The 18320-nt window shown below is 41.5% G+C and overlaps 1 protein-coding gene across 1 annotated transcript in view; it reads right to left on the bottom strand.

The window, feature by feature from the left end:
- Positions 1-18320, bottom strand: part of ARFGEF3 (ARFGEF family member 3) — a 184255-nt gene that overhangs the window by 133132 nt on the left and 32803 nt on the right. Inside the window, exons 3-4 of the mRNA XM_079938734.1 lie at positions 6907-6988; positions 2767-2898 (exon numbers count right to left, since the gene is read on the bottom strand). Of these exons, the coding sequence (XP_079794860.1) occupies positions 2767-2898; positions 6907-6988 (214 nt within the window). The remainder of the gene's footprint in view (positions 1-2766; positions 2899-6906; positions 6989-18320) is intronic.

The raw sequence follows: 18320 nt of genomic DNA, 5'->3' as shown, positions 1-18320 counted from the left end.
ATGTACCAAAATGTTCAATGCAGCTCTATTTACAATAGCCAGGACATGGAAGCAACCAAAGTATCCATCAACAGATGAATGGATAAAGAAGATGTGGTACATATATACAATGGAATATTACTCGGCCATAAAAAGGAATGAAACTGAGTTATTTGTAGTGAAGTGGATGGACCTAGATACTGTCACACAGAGTGAAGCAAGTCAGAAAGAGAAAAACAAATACCGTATGCTAACACATATAGATGGAATCTAAGAAAAAAAATGGTCATGAAGAACCTAGGGTCAAGACGGGAATAAAGATGCAGACCTACTAGAGAATGGACTTGAGGATAAGGGGGGGGAAGGGTAAGCTGGGACAAAGTGAGAGAGTGGCATGGACATACATACACACCAAACATAAAATAGATAGCTAGTGGGAAGCAGCCACATAGCACAGGGAGATCAGCTCAATGCTTTGTGACAACCTAGAGGGGTGGGATAGGGAGGGTGGGAGCGAGGGAGATGCAAGAGGGAAGAGATATGGGGACATATGTATATGTATAACTGATTCACTTTGTTATGAAGCAGAAACTAACATGCCATTGTAAAGCAATTATACTCCAATAAAGATGTTAAAAATAATAATAATAGTATTACTGCAAAGTACAGTTTTCTCATCATTAATATCCTAGCTGCTTGGCCAAAAATGTTTGTCTAAAATAAAAGTATACTACAAAAAAACTGTGTTAAGGCTAGGTTTATCGTGAATTGAAATATTTTTTCCCCAGTACCAACAATGTTTAAATGTTTAAAAACAGTAGCATGTACCAAAGGCCCTTATGTTTTGAATACCTTTTGGATATCTAATTATGAAGAATGGCAGCCCAGATTATTGTTTTTCTTTTTTTCTGACAATGTCTGACCTATTCCCAGACATTAACTACAAGTACCACAGTCTAGTATAGTATCATTAGAAAGTCCATTAAGACAGGCTTTCCAGGATTTCCAGCAGAGCTAACATGTGTCAACTCCTGTCCTCAGCAAGGCTAGCAGAAGGCACCACTGGGCTGGAATTAGAAAGCAAGTGTAAGTTTTTAAAACAGGTGTTTCTGTTGACATAACCATTAAACATCCTGCCATAGCTCCTAGAAGAATAGGTACTTTCTCATTTTAATTTTTAATAAAAATTCCTATTTTCCATGAAAAGCTGTATTCCTGGGAGAATTTCCAGAATAATATGAAATCTGTAAGGTGTGTCTCTTAGTATGACATCAACACTCAACCTCCAGTATTTGGAGACCTATTAGTGGACGAAGGATCAACAGGCTAGACTTGAAAGTCATAAAAGCGATGAATATGGCAGTCGGCCTTGCCTCTCTCAATGGTGGCACAGAGGTAGCAGAAAAGTAAAACAAATCTAAGAGGCAGTTACTCTTCAGTTCCTAGGAACGCACAGCTGCCCAATGTATGTCAAAGGATAAGGCAAAACTGGATAATCCAGAATCAAAGAGAGTTAAAGTCAATGAGAGCTTAAAGATCAGCTAGCTCAGAGATTGTCAGTGTTTACTGCGTATAACAATATTCCTAGACCCACCCACTGAGATTATGACTCAGCAGCAGTACACAGTGGTAGCAGAAGTAGTAGGAATAGAAACAGTAATGTACAACACTTCTAAAGCACTTGCTTTGGGCCAGATACTGTGCTAAATTCCTTACAACTAGCACCTCACTTAATCCTCACAATAGTCCTATCGGGTAGGTGCTTCTATTTCCCCCTTTCTCCAGATGAGGAGACCAAAGCACAGAGTGGTTCAGGAATCTGTCCAAGGAAATCCAACTAGGAAGTGAGTAAGTATTCAAAGCCAGACGGGCTGGCTTCCAAGTCTGAGCTCTTAATCACTACCCTAAATTACCTACCAACAGGGCTAGGGGGAGACGCAGGGCATTAAGACAATGTCATGATTGAAGTTGATCTTTTCTCTTCTCAATGGAGAAACTAAAAGCTGGAAAAGTGACGTCTCCTATCGAAGATAAAAATCCTTCAGTGCATTTCCAGGAAGAAATCAACCATTATATGACAGCAACTACTCTTACACATTTCTCTACACACACTCCTCTAGGGAGGAAATGGACAGATGACGTGATCAAAAGCCACCTCATGGGTTCCAGCTATGTTACTCTGACCAAGGTGCTGTTCTGGGATAGAGATTTCCATCCTTTTCTGCCCAACTCACTGTTCACTCACAGGAGGGAAAAAAGGGGGGAAAGGGATGGCAGAGACGCTATCCCATGTGGGAGATAAGGTTCACATAATTTGAGGACGGAAATAAAGCTGTGATTCTGATATGGCTCCCAAGGATGGTCTCCCTTCCCTTAAACTGACTATTCTATAACCTTAGTATATGTCAAAACATCATTAGGTCTTTGTTTTACCATATACAGGCAGGCAGAATGCCTAGAATGATCAGATCTACCCCAAGCTTCAACTACTCACATATATTCTCTCAAACGGTCACAAAAACATTTGCTAACAACATTTGATACGCAAGATGAGGCCAAAAATCTTACGGATTTATTGAAATCGTACCTTTTTACTTACGTTGAACAGAAATGATCGTCGTCATTTCCGTTCAACGATCAAGGTTATTCTAGGGCATCCTAAGCGAGGATAATAACCATGTATTCCAAACCACCACGCGGAGGCATTTTCAGGATAACAATGAGGGCGGGAGCATCAGCGTTTGTTCCCGTCCCAGTGACGCAAACCGGGAGCCGCGTCCAACCCACCTTCATCACTTCCACCTGCAGGTCTTCGTGGAGGGAAGGCGTCACTTTCACGGTGTTCAGGATCTGATTGAGCAGCTGCTTCTCATCCGAGTCCGTTTCCATGGATACAAACCTCTCTTCCGCCAGAAGCTTCTGTAAAGAGGCACAAGGCAGTGATCAGATAGGCTTTCCCCTGCTGCCTCATTCTGTTGTAGCTTAGCATGTACTGAGGATAATGTTTCTTACTGGGGAGGCATATAGCTGGAGGCCATTAGGAGGAGCTGCTGCTATGTGCCATTAAAAAGAAAAATGCACCAAGCCTTTGGTAAACGGTTTTTGGCAAAGGCTTTTTCTTGCTATTAGATAATTCACGCTAAATTTTATGAAGTGCAGTTCTAACGTGGTGGCCAAATAGGTCATTTGGTTGGTGGGGACGGAGGACAAATGTGCCAAGGGGAATGTAGCCCCTCACAACATTCACACTTGCTTTTTTTTTTTTTATTTTAAGTTTTTAATCTGTTATATTTTTGGCTGCATTGGGTCTTCGTTGCTGCGCGCGGGCTTTCTCTAGTTGCAGTGAGCGGGAGCTACTCTTCATTGCAGTGCTTGGGCTTCTCATCGCGGTGGCTTCTCTTGTTGCGGAGCACGGGCTCTAGGCGCGCGGGCTCTAGAGTGCAGGCTCAGTAGTTGTGGCACACGGGCTTAGTTGCTCCGCGGCATGTGGGATCTTTCCAGACCAGGGCTTGAACCCGTGTCCCCTTCAATGGCAGGCGAATTCTTAACCACTGCGCCACCAGGGAAGCCCTACACTTGCCCGTTCTGAATGTAGCTTTGCCACAGGAAAGGAGGAGGTCCTGGAGACGAGTTAATTTTTCAAATATTTACCTTTGTACTTCCTAATATGAGCTGTCATTTACCCAGGAATTATTCATGAATGTACAAATCTTAATACCATTCCATCAGAAAATCAATCCCACAAAAACCTACACAAGACGACAGTCACTTTCATGAGGTTTCCCAGAAGTCATTACACCTTGCAGGATAGCTCTCCTCTACGTGAGAACAATTCTTACTTTTCATAAAATTCTGAGATTGTACCAAAACCCCACTGCCTGCCACCTCTATGCCCTCATCTGTCCCTGGAGTCACGCAGATTAAGCTTCTAAAATATCTCAAGTCAGCTATGAAGTCCACCGAAATCTCTTCTTCTCCACACTAAACCTCCTCGGGAGCCATCGGATGTTCTCTGCGTGATATGGTTTCACAGACACTCTCCTCCTTAACATGTGGCCTCCAGTGCGCATGTAACACTTCAAGGGTGGTCTTCTGGTACAGAGCGGGGGCACCCGAGAGTGCATATGAAGGTAAATGTATGGACTTTGGGTGATTATGATGTGTCAACGTAGGTTCATCCTTGGTTAAAAAAAAAAGTACCATTCTGGGAGTGATGTTGATGCTGTGGGAGGCTATGCATGTGTGGGGGGAGGGAGTATATGGGAAATTTCTGCATCTTCCTCTCAATTTTACTCTAAACCTAAAACTGCTCTAAAATAAGTCTTTTAAGAAGAATAATAGTAAAAAGATGGCAGAGAGGAAAGAGAGAAACGTGGTCTTTGGTGGCAACATTGCTTTCCTATTCCAAACCCGGAATTGCTTACCTCTATAATTCTAGTTGTGTAAGGTAATTAAATCTGTTTATTGCCTAAAACCAAACAAAAAACAGTAATGCAGAAGTTTAATCACATTCTCAGATCAAATTAGCTTAGTTCTAAGTCACAGCACATTCTGTGCTGACTCACCCAGAAACTTCTCATTCACAAGGGCTGCAGTTAAGCTGTTCTTCCCTATTCTGTCCTGGGGCAATTGACTTTTGAGACCCCGGTGTAGGATGGATTTTATATTTATCCCTATTAAATTTGTCCTTGTCCGATGCAGCACAGGGTGGCAGCCATGAAGAATTTTTGGAATTCTGATTCATCCAGGGTAATGACTCCCTCTTCTAGCTGAACGTCACTGCAGATCCAGAAAACAAGTATTTTAAACCTTCTTCTTAGGACTCCCTGAATTTGTCTATACAGCTATACCTCATTTTATTGCACTTAGCTTTACTCCACTTCACAGGTACTGTTTTTTTTATAAATTGAAGGTCTGTGGCAACCGTGCGTCAATCGAGTCTATTGGCCCCATTTTTTCGATAGCATTTGCCCACATCGTGTCTGTCACATTTTGGTAATTCTGGTAATAGTTAAACCTTTCCATTATTACTGTATTTGTTACGATGATCTGTGATCAGTGATCTTTGATGTTACTGCTACAGCTGACTGAAGGATCAAATGATGTTGGCATTTTTTACCCATAAGGTATTTTTTAATTAAGGTATGTACATTTTTTTAGACATAATGCTATTGCACACTTAAGAGACTACAGTATAGTGTAAACATAATTTCTATATGCACTGGAAAATCAAAAACTTCATGTGGCTCACTCTAATATTTGCTTTATTATGGTGGTCCGGAACTGAACCCACAATATCTCTGAGGTATTCTCTCAAAAGAGATTTTTGACTCTCCTGTAATATATGTAGGGCAGCCCAGAGTTAGTTTATATACAAACCTGTTTTTACGTAAAGTGATAAAGACTAGAAAGCTCTTAAAAAATGCCTTAAGTTAATGGGAGGTCACAAGGGATGCTGAGAGGAAGACTCCCTGCCCCCCAGATCAGTGAAGTTCCCACGATTATTGAAAACATGATACTGTAACTTAGAGTGTTTGAGGGTTAAAAAAAAAAATTAACTAAATGGAAAATCTATATACTACTAAAGAAAAGGGAACATAGTGGCAGGTCAAAACAAACTCCCATTCTTTTTTTTTTTTTTAATTAATTAATTTAGTTTTGGCTGCGTTGGGTCTTCGTCGCTGTGCAAGGGCATTCTCTAGTTGCAGCGAGCAGGGGCTACTCTTCATTGCCGTGCATGGGCTTCTCACTGCGGTGGCTTCTCTTGTTGTGCAGCACGAGCTCTAGGCGTGTGGCCTTCAGTAGTTGTGGCACATGGGCTCAGTAGTTGTGCCTTGCGGGCTCTAAACTCAGTAGTTGTGGCGCACAGGCTTAGTTGCTCCGTGGCATGTGGGATCTTCCCGGACCAGGGCTCAAACTCGTGTTCCCTATTGGCAGGTGGATTCTTAACCACTGCGCCACCAGGGAAGTCCCCCATTCATTTTTAAAGTTGGCCCAATTACTTTGGATAAAAGTTTTCATTGTTTGTTTAAAATTTTTTTTAATGTTTAAGAATTTCTAATGCTGTTGCATATTGAGATATACATCCTCTAATTCCAATCTTCTAGGGAAAAAAAGAGTTGTAATTTTCTTACTCTTTCATATTTATTTCTCTAAAGGTATTAGAGACCTCTCTGAACTTAAAGAGCTAACGATGAAACAGTAATGTGAGAAGACATCCAACAAATGCCACCAATCCCTGGTCAGGCTGCAAGAATACCCCGTAGGCTTGAACTGTACAGTACTTGTCATTCACATACCAAACCACTTAAGAAGTCAATGTATCTATACAGCCAACAACTTTGCACCTTTGGAATTAGACCTATTACGTACGATGTAAAACAAAATGAACAAATGCTCAGAGCAGGAAATGCATTTGTGCAATCTGACTTTTCTGACTACACAAAATTTCTTTCTTCTTCCCAATCTTGTTCTGGAAACAAAACACATTAATCCATTCGCCAACCTAACTGTAGAACAGAAAACAAAACAAACTCTTTCCAGCTTACCATCATTGTTCATGACACAGACCCAGAGAACTTGAATGCATATGAGATTTGAGTTGGTATAGAACTGGAAGCATCTCTCTTGGGAGCCCTTACTCTGTTAAAAGTTTGGTGTCACAAAAACCATTTCATTTCTGTGTGGGCTTAGCTGAGTCTCCATGAGTCAGTGTCTGAACAACAAATGTTTAGCAAGATAATGCTGTACACAGAGAAATGCTGGTAAATACAAGAAAATCCTGTTATCTTCTCTGGTTATTACTCAGTTCAATCAAATTTTTGTCTGGGTCTTTAAACAGCTAGTATTTAGAATGTTAACTATTTGCTCTTTCAACGCCAAAGTGGTCTGTCAATTTCTGTCATCCTGTTGCACTCAGAGCCATACCTGTATCCCTGCCAAGGCATGTTGGGCCAGCTTCACATTCTTGGATTCCAAAGCCAACTGGAGAGGCAGCAGGCATTTCTCCCTGGCAAACACATAAATAAGGACAACATGTGAGCTCAGCAACGCTGGCAGTCAAGTGATCCAAGCCTTATGTACACCCACCCCCAAATGCCGCCACACACGTACACAAAACTATGACCAATAATGAAACTGCACATGGATTTTTAAAAACACAGCCAAAAAAAAAAAAGGCTCTGCAGAAATCATAGCATATCATGGGAATTCCCTGGCGGTCCAGCGGTTAGGACTCCACACTTCCACTGCAGGGGGTTCGATCCCTGGTCGGGGAACTAAGATTCCTCAAGCCGCGCTGTGCGACCAAAAAAAAAAAACAGCATATCAGCAGCTCACTTTCTTAGGATGGCTACAGAGATAACATACACAAGTACTCTCAAACAATTGTTTTGGTGAACTAATCATCACATGGTAAGTCCCTTCCCAGTCCATGAACACGCCCTGCTCTTTCCAGAAGTAATATAATTGCCTGTACTCAGTACACCTGGGGTGTATAACTCTAGAAAACACTGTTTATTTAGATTTCTATGCCTTGCTCATTCCTCTCCCCGACCTGGCAAATGAGGGCATCACCACCACTACTCTGCCTCATGGATATAAACTGAAATTTGATGCACTTGTCAATTTCTTCCCCAATTCAAACTGTTCAATAATCACTTATAGTTTATGAATTTGCCCTTTAGTCTCCCTCAGGGAGACCTAAATTTTGTGACGGATTATTTTTATTTTTTTATTTATTTTATTTTTGGCTGCGCTGGGTCTTTGTTGCTGCTCAGGCTTTCTCTAGTTGTGGCGAGAGGGGGCTTCTCATTGAAGTGGCTTCTCTTGTCACGGAGCACAGGCCCTAGGTGGGAGGGCTTCAGTAGTTGCAGCCCACAGGCTGAGTAGTTTCCACACGTAGGCCCTAGAGCACGCGGGGTTCAGTAGTTGTGGCACGTGGGCTTAGTAGTTGTGGCATACGGGCTCTGTAGTTGTGGCTCACAGACTCTAAAGCGCAGGCTCAGTAGTTGTGGAGCACAGGCTTAGTTGCTCCACAGCATGTGGAATCTTCCTGGACCAGGGATTGAACCCATTTCCCCTGCATTGGCAGGCGGATTCTTAACCACTGTACCACCAGGGAAGTCCCTGTGATGGATTCTTTTTTTTTTTTTAACATCTTTATTGGAGTAAAATTGCTTTACATGGTGTGTTAGTTTCTGCTGTAGAACAAAGTGAATCAGCTATACATATACACATATCCCCATATCCCCTCCCTCTTGCATCTCCCTCCCACCCTCCCCATCCCAGCCCTCTAGGTGGTCACAAAGCACCGAGCTGATCTCCCTGTGCTATGCAGCTGCTTCCCACTAGCTATCTATTTTACATTTGGTAGTGTATATAAGTCCATGCCACTCTCACTTCGTCCCAGCTTATCCTTCCCCCTCCCCGTGCCTCTAGTCCGTTCTCTATGTCCCCGGCTTTATTCCTGTCCTGCCCCCAGGTTCTTCAGAACCATTTCTTTTTTTTTAGATTCCATATAAACATGTTTCCAAGACAGAAATACAAACAAACCATCAACAGCTTTGATCCATGAGAAGTACCTGGCGTCAAATGAAAGACAAAAAAAATGGCTTGAGAACTATGTGTATTTTGAAGCTTAAGAAAAACATAACTCGGCCCTAAAATATGTTAGGAATAAACCAAAAAGGCTACAAAGAGAAATCTATTTTTCGGTAAGAAGCATTCACTCTGAATAATTAAACAATAGATCAAGAATTTTAATCAACCCATTATTTCCCCACAGAGTTACACTGGCACAACAAATGAAATGTTACTTCGTTTCACCAGGTTCCTCCACCCTCACTTAAACCAGAGCAGCCCCATTTTTATCTGTTTTATATTTTCAGCATAAACGGAAAGATTCATCGACTTTAGAGAGTAGGAAAGCCACAGGGTAAGACTACAGTAGTCGTTGGAGGAACAAGGGTCACTGTTGCAGAACACAGTGAAACAGAAAGTTAATTATAGCTCTGATTCCTTCCTGTGCACCTGCAGCTTTTCCATGGAATCCTCCATCAGCAGCTCCATGACAGATTGAGAGAGTACCAGACACTCCCCCTAACGCTGGCCACAAAGAACAAAACCAGACTATCGGAAAGAGCATTAAGCCCTCCTAATTCTTCTATCCCCAAGTTACAACACCCCACTTTTATATGAAAATTGATTCACACTACAGCCATTTTTCATTAGTACATCCTTTGACAGGTGGATAAATTACCCAACTGTGTTACTTCCAGTTGGGTAGCTATAATTTTGTCGCTGTTACGGTTATCGTCAGTTCCTCTCAGTTTCAAGGCAAACACTGCTATGCAGTCAGTTAAAGCAGGAATAGCTAATTTTCCCAATTTTGATTCTTTTATTTAATCATAACCAGTTTACAAGCTTAGAAAAATTAATTGGAAGGGTGAAAGTCAAGTGAGAATTAGCAATAATGGGCTGATGGAGGAATTAACAGAAGAGCCATAGAACTTCATCTGGAAACCCTTGAAACAATCAAATTTCCACCAGGCTTAATTCACTGTGAAAGAACTTTCATCTCCAGTTTTTGGAGTCAGCTCAGCCAATGAGGGCATGCTGGTAGTGAGCAAGTGTCGATGTCCCAAACTCTTAACAGCCTCATAGCCTGGGCCAGTGAAGTTCTCTGTTGAGTGGCTGTGTGCTGAAAACGTACACGTATTAACCATTTCTCATCCAAGGCACCAAACGAGAGTGGATGCCGCATTCAGCAGCAACAAGGACCTTCCTGGAATGCTGAACCCCCGGACCCTTAGGGAGCAGCATTATGTTTGCAGATAAACAACAGCATGCTCACACTGCTCTGCCGTTGACAGTACCAGTCCTTGAAATCCTCATTCCACTCCCTTACCTACTTCTACATTCACACAATTTCTATTGCAGACCGGAAACAGATGGCTGACAAATGCCAGGACTACCAGGTCCCACCACGATTCCAGGGGACATCATTGAACTGTTCCCCATGCCAGCCGTGGTCACCAGGAAGGACTGGAAGATGTAATTGGTTCAGCTAGGTTTGGGTTTAATTGCAAGGTATCACCATTTAGTGGAAGGACTATGGGCCGTGGAATCACACAGACCTGGATTCAAACCCGAACAATTATAAATTGTTCAATCTCAGTTAATATACTTAACTCTGTTGAATCTTAGCTTCCTGGACTTCCCTGGAGGCGCAGTGGGGTTAAGAATCTGCCTGCCAATGCAGGGGACACGGGTTTGATCCCTGGGCTGGGAAGATCCCACATGCCGCGGAGCAACTAAGCCCATGTGCCACAACTACTGAGCCTGCACTCTAGAGCCCACAAGCCACAACTACTGAGCCCGTGTGCCACAACTACTGAAGCCTGTGCGCCTACAGCCCGTGCTCCGCAACAAGAGAAGCCACCGCACCGCAACAAAGAGTAGCCCCAGCTCTCCACAACTAAAGAAAGCCTAAGCGCAGCAACAAAGACCCAACACAGCCAAATAAATAAACATTTAAAAAAAAATCTTAGCTTCCCAATCCATTACAAGAGCATCTTAAGACCAGTCCTGCAGGGTTATAGTAAAGAGTACAGAAAATATATATCAGGGGTTGGAAAACTTTTTCCATAAAGAGGTAGACAAAAAATATTTTAGGCTTTGAAGACCATACGGTCTCTGTGCTCAACGCTGCTATAGCACAAAAGCAGTCAGAGACAACATGTAAATCAATGAGCCTGGCTACATTCCAATAAAACTTTATTTACAGGACTTCCCTGGTGGCACAGTGGTTAAGAATCCGCCTGCCAGAGCAGGGGACACAAGTTCAAGCCCTGGTCCAAGAAGATCCCACATGCTGTGGAGCAACTAAGCCCATGTGCCACAACTACTGAGCTGGCGCTCTAGAGCCCATGAGCCACAACTACTGAGCCCACGTGCCACAACTACTGAAGTCCGTGCACCCAGAGCCTGTGCTCCGCAGCAAGAGAAGCCACCGCAATGAGAAGCCCGTGCTCAGCAACAAAGACCCAACACAGCCAAAACTAAATAAATGAATAAATAAATTCATTTAAAAAAACCAGAAGACTTTATTTACAAAAACAGGCAACATGCCAGATTTGGCCTACAGGCTAGTTGCCCAGCCCTGATATAGACAAAGGCCCAGTAAAGACCATGATTTTCACTACAGGATAACAAGGTCTATCTCATCTTGTCATAGTATCCAGAAAGATTTTGCAAAGGACATAGAGCACATGTCCTGGGAGGGTCTTAGCAAGACAGATTTCTCTTAGAAAATCAGTGCTTCGAGGAAGCAGACTGACAGACTTCATCTGGGTACTACACCAAGGCACTCCAGCCACCCAACTATCCATCCAACCAACACTTGAGTGCCTGCTGTGTGCAAGGGACCGTCATGGATGCTTGCAAAGACCCAACACGGAACAAGACAGAACAGATACTTGCTTTCATTTTATTCATGGGATGAAAAGGGAATAAAAATTACTTGTTATTTCGCTATTTAGTCTACCAGTCACTGTAACCTTAAAATAGGCATTCTTACCCTTGTTCTACAGTTGAGAAAATGGAGATTCAGAGAGGGTTCACAGCCTGCCCAATGTTACACGGCTAAAATCTATCGGAGACAATTCAAATGGAAATCCGTCTCACTCCCAAGACCAAGTTTCTTCCAACACGCTTTGGTGTCAAAAGATCAGAGCAAAGCTAGAATTGTTCTGTTTCTTAAGCTTTTTGGGATCATGAACACAAAAATATCTTCCTAGAGGAGCATGCAAGTAATTTCAGGGGATTCACAGGCCCCCTCAAGCCCTAACTCCACATAGATCCCAAGTTAAGAGCCCCTGCTTTCCGGAGAAAGGACCTGCCCAACATGGCAGAAACCTCCGTGTCTGTGTAAGAGAAGTGGGCCATGTTCCCTGGCTGGGCTCAAGGTTCCACTAGGATGAAAAGCTTTGAAGTGATATTACACTGAGCCCTAAAGCAGAGAGGTGGCTGTGTGTGTGTGTGTGTGTGGCTGTGTGCGTGTGGCCGTGTGTGCGTGTGCGTGGCTGTGTGTGTGCGTGTGGCTGTGTGCGTGTGGCCGTGTGTGCATGTGTGTGTGGCTGTGTGCGTGTGCGTGGCTGTGTGTGCGTGTGGCTGTGTGTGTGTGTGTGGCTGTGTGTGTGCGTGTGGCTGTGTGTGTGCGTGTGGCTGTGTGTGTGTAGGAGGTGAGAGGGACGACTAACCCTCCTCAGGATCCAATGTCTCTCAGCGCCTCAGCCCCAGCAGGCCCCTAGATGAGTGTCATGAGCCTCAGATCACGACTTCGACATGAAACGAACACACGTGGGGCACAATTGATTTCACTGCTTGCTCTGTGGTACCATAAAAACCCTGCTGCCTTAATTTTTTAAAGTGATTTTAATAAAAGAGAATAACAGGCCTGTTAATTGAGTCTCAGGATGAAATTTATAATGAAGATGCAACGTGGCACACACTCAGTCCCCTCTGCACAGACCGTCTTGGAATAAATCATCTTTTGATCTTGCTAGATGATGCCTAATTGGGGAAAGGGCATACCAAAACCAACATTCAGTTACATCAAGCGATTATTTTTTATGCACGAGCATGTGCAAGATCACTCTTGCCTAATTAAATGTGGACAGTGGCCCCGGGTTTCATGCCTTGGCATGTCATTATTTCTTAAAGAAGAATAATTAGCAGCTCTGCACATGCATGAGGAAGACATCATCCCGTGACAGTGTCTGGTTGTGTCAAGGAGACTGAGTCTCTCTCCTTAACTGTGTTGTCATGGTTCACAGACAAGCTTTATTGGGCTGGAAGATAACAATGGACAAAGGGATATTAAAATGGGTGAATGGGGGAACAGATAGGATGTACCAAAAATTACCTTTCAATAATGAGCACAAAAATGAACTTCATGTAAAACCAAACCTGTTTCTGAATTTTAAGTTGCTTCCTCTTTGATGCACTACATGGGACGAAGCACAAAGATACCTTAGATTTCTGAGGTCTGCTTATGCTGTATACTTCTAGGATTCTATGATCTAAGCCGTTTATTCAGTAACTGTCCAGATTCCTTCACATAATAACCATGGCTCTGATTGCATATCCGCGGCCTGTATGTCCCAAGTACCGTGTTCACACCGTCATATTTACTATTTTATTATGTAGAGATTTAACTGTTGACAGAAGAAACTAAGAGAGACTAGATTACCTGTCCAAGGCCACATGTTTGTAAATGACAGAGCTGTGGTTTAAATTTAGACCATCTGTCTTCAAAACCCGTTCTCTGGCCTCCGCCAGCCGGCAGCTCCCCACCAACTGTGGCATATAGCACCCTGCTTTACAAACAGCAATTCAGATGTCCACCCGTTTAAAAGAATGGGGACAGACATCAAATAAGTAATGTAAATTATCTTACTGTGAGGGGTCGTTCATGAAGAAATGTGTTACATTTGACAGTTGGAATGCAGTTATGAATGTAGTTATGGAAAGGTATATACAGTTTGGATGAATGGGATAAATGCAGCTTTGGATCTAGCTGCTGGGTCCAAGGACAGCCATCACTTTTCCTAGTAATCATGACCTTTCCTAGTTTGAGTATAGAAGGTTTTTCAGCCCCTTGTTGTGACACTTGGGATATTATTTGTGTTTATGAATACCGATGTTTAAACAGTTTGCATCAACACTGATGAATTTTCATGGACTAAGCTTTCGCCAGAGCCAATTCACTGAGCCAACTGGAACTGAATTGTTTCCTTAATTGATTTTCTCTGCAGTGCAGTTAAAATGTTTCCATTTCTTTCTATTTTCACTCCTGTTTTTATGAAATTATCTTCATCAGTAACCTCTATATTTCGCAACAAAGATTAGGTTCATCCTTCAGGAACTGTTCTAGGTCCTAGGGATACAACTGTGAACAACATAAAATTCCATTTCTCCTGCAGGATTTCGAGATGTCTTAGCAAGCCTACTGCGACTATTAAGTAGAACATATGAAACTGCCATTTTCTGTACATCAGAAAGGGTTGAATATTCACCATTTTACATGATTCACTTTGTTAAAAAAGAATCCTAAATAGATAACCAACAAGGTCCTACTGTACAGCACAGGAAACTATACTCAATATCTTGTAATAACCTGTAAGGAGAAAGAATCTGAAAAAGGATATACATATATATGTATAACCGAATCACTTTGCTGTGTACCTGAAACTAACACGACATTGTAAATCAACTATATTTCAATAAAAATTTTTTAGAAAAGAATCCTAAATAATATAATATGGTTATGCTCATATTTTCCCTCAAAATATACTTTTATTATATTTCATTATAAAAGGCATACATGTACATTACAAAATCCAAACAGTACAGAGAGACACACAACAATGAAAATCAATGAGGGCACTACCTAAGAAGAGAGCTGGGCTGAATGCTGACCATGGGTATGTCCAGAGAGTGGCATGGGGGATCTTTCATTTTCTTTCTATTTATACTTTCTATTTGTATTAATTTTTATATAATAACTCTAGAATATACTGATATAATCTGAAGAAAATATTCAAAAAGCCACAAAGTCACTGGCTCCTCACAAGTTAACATCACAGTATTTTCTTCTCCTGTTCAGCTCAAAAAGGTGAGTGAATCTGCACATACACACAGAAAATATTAAATATGGAACTCATTTTCTTCTTGGCACTTACATCAACAGTCCAAGTGTCCTTTTTAGTAATTATATGTACACTTCTTGTTTATAAAGTAAACCTCCATTTACCTGATGGGCCTCACTATGCTAATAGGTTTTTGTACTGAGAGGACAACTGCAGACAATTTAGTAGGTTAGCAATCACCTGAAAATTTGTAAATACTATCTAGATTTTTATCTTTGCTATTTGACATGTGTAATTAAAAAACAAGCCGTAAAAGAATAGAAAGCAACATAAATATGAAAACATTTTGGTATACTACTGTAATAGGGAAATGGGTTTATCTTTTTCATTTTAATATTCTTGCAATACTTAAAAAATATAAAACACAATAGGTCAAGAAGCTAATTTATAAGAGTAAATTTTTTTTCATTTTGAAAAAAATTTTTTCCAATGACTTATTGAGACATGTAAGTTACATATAACATTGTAGAAGTTTAAAGTGTACAACAAAATGATTTGATACGTTTATATTGCAAAATAACGACCCCCATACGTTTAGTTAACAAGGATCACCTCACAGTTACAATTTTTTTTCTTGTGATGAGAACTTTGAAGTTCTATTGTCTTAGCAACTTTCAAATATATAATGTAGTATTGTTATAGTCACCATGCTGTATATTATATCCCCATAGCTTATTTATCTTTGAAAAAAATTAAAGGTGGCTTGGTATTTTCACCTGCAATCTAGAATTATCAATACTACTACTTCTACCAAAAGACATAAATTCTATGTAATCGGGGGAAAAACACTAAAGGTTTTCTTATTTTATTTCCCCCCTAGAGGACAAAAAAAGAGAAAATAAAGTCCATATTAATCATAAGAAGGTTGTTCCTGATTTTTTTTTAACAACTACTGAGCATCTATTATGTCTGGGGCACTGCACATGGCACTGAGTAAAGAACAGAGGAAGGGCTTCCCTGGTGGCGCAGTGGTTGAGAGTCCGCCTGACAATGCAGGGGACACGGGTTCGTGCCCCGGTCCGGGAAGATACCACATGCCACGGAGCGGCTGGGCCCGTGAGCCATGGCTGCTGAGCCTGCGCGTCTGGAGCCTGCGCTCCACAACGGGAGAGGCCAGAACAGTGAGAGGCCCGCGTACCGCAAAAAAAAAAAAAAAAGAACAGAGGAAAACAGATATCATTCCTTTTCAAGATAGGGACAAGTGTAAATGTGTACATTCACCTTCTGAATGTATGAATAAGTAAACAAACGAACAAATAAATAAGTGGAAAATGCCTAAGAAGTGTTAACATAAAGGCCATTTAAAGATTGGTTGAGCTTATAAAAATAAACAAGTCCGGTTAAAAAAAAAAAAAAGACCAAATCAAGTGGCATTCCCATTCCATTGCATACAACACTCTGTGTTGGACACAACATACTGGCGTTTCTCTTTGGATGGAATGTTCTGTCACTTTCAACCAGAGGATTACTAACTGATACAAGGGAGAGTGACAGCGGATGTCACAGAAGTGCCGATTGTTAAAGCCTTAGTGTGCCACACACCAGGCTAAGGGCCTAGGCACACAATGTCATCTAAGCTGCACACCAACCCAACGAGGAAGGACGAATGTTATCGACATTTACTGATGAGGGAGGTGAAAGGGAGAGAGGACCAGTCACTCCTGGACAAGGGCTGGAGCAGCGCTGGACCCCTGAACTCAAGCTCCTTAACAGCATGTGACGTGAATGGTTACCATTTGTCACTCTCACACCTGTTCCAAGACCTGGTTAAGCATTTCACACACAGCAAGACCGTGAAGCACCCTTCACAAAGAAACTCCTTTCTGTCCATCATCAATCCATCCTTACACTTCCTCACTTTATCTCCCACATCAATCATTCACGCATGAACTTTTACATTTTTCCACTTATAAACCCCTCCTCACCTCCATCCACACACTTATCAGTTCCTCACATAACCACTTCCTGTGGCACCATGGAAAGATTTTACTCTTTAATGCTGTCATCAAAAACAATTTGTCAATGTATCTCAAGAGCTTAAAAATATTAGTATGCTTTGACCTAGGATTTTCTATTGTATGAACCTTTTCTAAAGAAATCATCAGAGATATAGCAAAGTATCACGTGCAGAGATTTATCTGTAGTTTTATTTATAATGTAAATAAGGTTAAATAAATTCTGGTACATCTCTGAAATGGAATAACATACAATAATTTAAAGTATCTTGAAAAGTTTTTATTAACACAGGAGAATGCTTTGAAAATGTTATGTCGAAGAAATTTAAAATGAGAATACAATGTAGAAAATATACCACACCATGGTCCTACACTTGAATTAAAAAGTTATATACACACAAGTGAGTGGAGGAAAAAGGGACTGAGGCTGGAAAGAAATTCCTCAAAACCCCTCTGGACTATATCTCAGTCTTTTGGGAACATGGATGGTTTTGGTTTTATTATTTACATGTTTCAACATTTTAAAATCTTTCAATAATAAAATATATTACCTTTAGAGATAGAGAAGAAAGGAGGCTAGCCCTCTCCTGCATGTGCATAAACACACACCCCCTTTCCTTCAAAGCTTTCACCTAGAATCCTCAAAGGCCGTGTTTCCAGTAACGGCTTCAATCTCATCCTGTCTGAATTTCCTCTGTGCCAACTTCATCTCTTCATCAAGTTACTACCCTTCCCACTTTATCAAAAGCTGGGAAATATTCCTGGAATAGTTTCTCTTTCCCCAAAGACATTTCCTTAGCATCTTTCAAACACTTACTGAATTCTTTCTTCTCCCCAAAACCTTTGTGGCTGAAAACAGGCTTGCTTATGACCCTCAAGTATTGATATAAATTACCAAAGTCACATGTATCTAAAATCAGTATGCTTAAATTAATTTTGCTTCTTTCTATGGCATGTTTTCTTCCAATTAAGGTTTCAGGTTTACAGTGTGAACATGCTAACAGAATGAAACATGCCTATGGGAACTGCCCTGCCCTCTAACATGGAACCACAGGCATTTTGTTACTTACTGATTTTTTTCATGATGAAAATGCTCTGACAGGCAATCTAGAGGCAACACTCTGCCCAGAATCTCTGTTGCGGAGGGGCAATTAGGGAGAAAGCACTAGAACAAATAAGATTTCTAACTCTAATACTCAAATCTTAGGGAAGAAGAGAAAATGAGCCATACCACAACATCATCTTTTTTATGTGCTGATAACTTTATGCAAATGGTAGTTACCTCTTGAAAAACAGTAAGTCTATGCAATAAACATCATTCAGAAACACCTATATAACCAAAAACAGGTAACTTAAAAAACAAAAACTAGGGCTTCCCTGGTGGCGCAGTGGTTGAGAATCTGCCTGCTAATGCAGGGGACACGGGTTCAAGCCCTGGTCTGGGAAGATCCCACATGCCACGGAGCAACTAGGCCCATGAGCCTCAATTACTGAGCCTGCGCGTCTGGAGCCTGTGCTCCGCAACAAGAGAGGCCGCGATAGTGAGAGGCCCGCACACCGCGATGAAGAGCGGCCCCAGCTTGCCACAACTAGAGAAAGCCCTCACACAGAAACGAAGACCTAACACAGCAAAAATAAATAAATAAATTACTAAACACCTACCCCCAACATCTAA

Source organism: Stenella coeruleoalba (assembly GCF_951394435.1).
Source record: "Stenella coeruleoalba genome assembly, chromosome: 12".
Classification (NCBI taxonomy): Eukaryota; Metazoa; Chordata; class Mammalia; order Artiodactyla; family Delphinidae; genus Stenella; species Stenella coeruleoalba.
The sequence above is the reverse complement of the archived record's forward strand: the minus strand, read 5'-3'. Positions and strand labels throughout refer to the sequence as shown.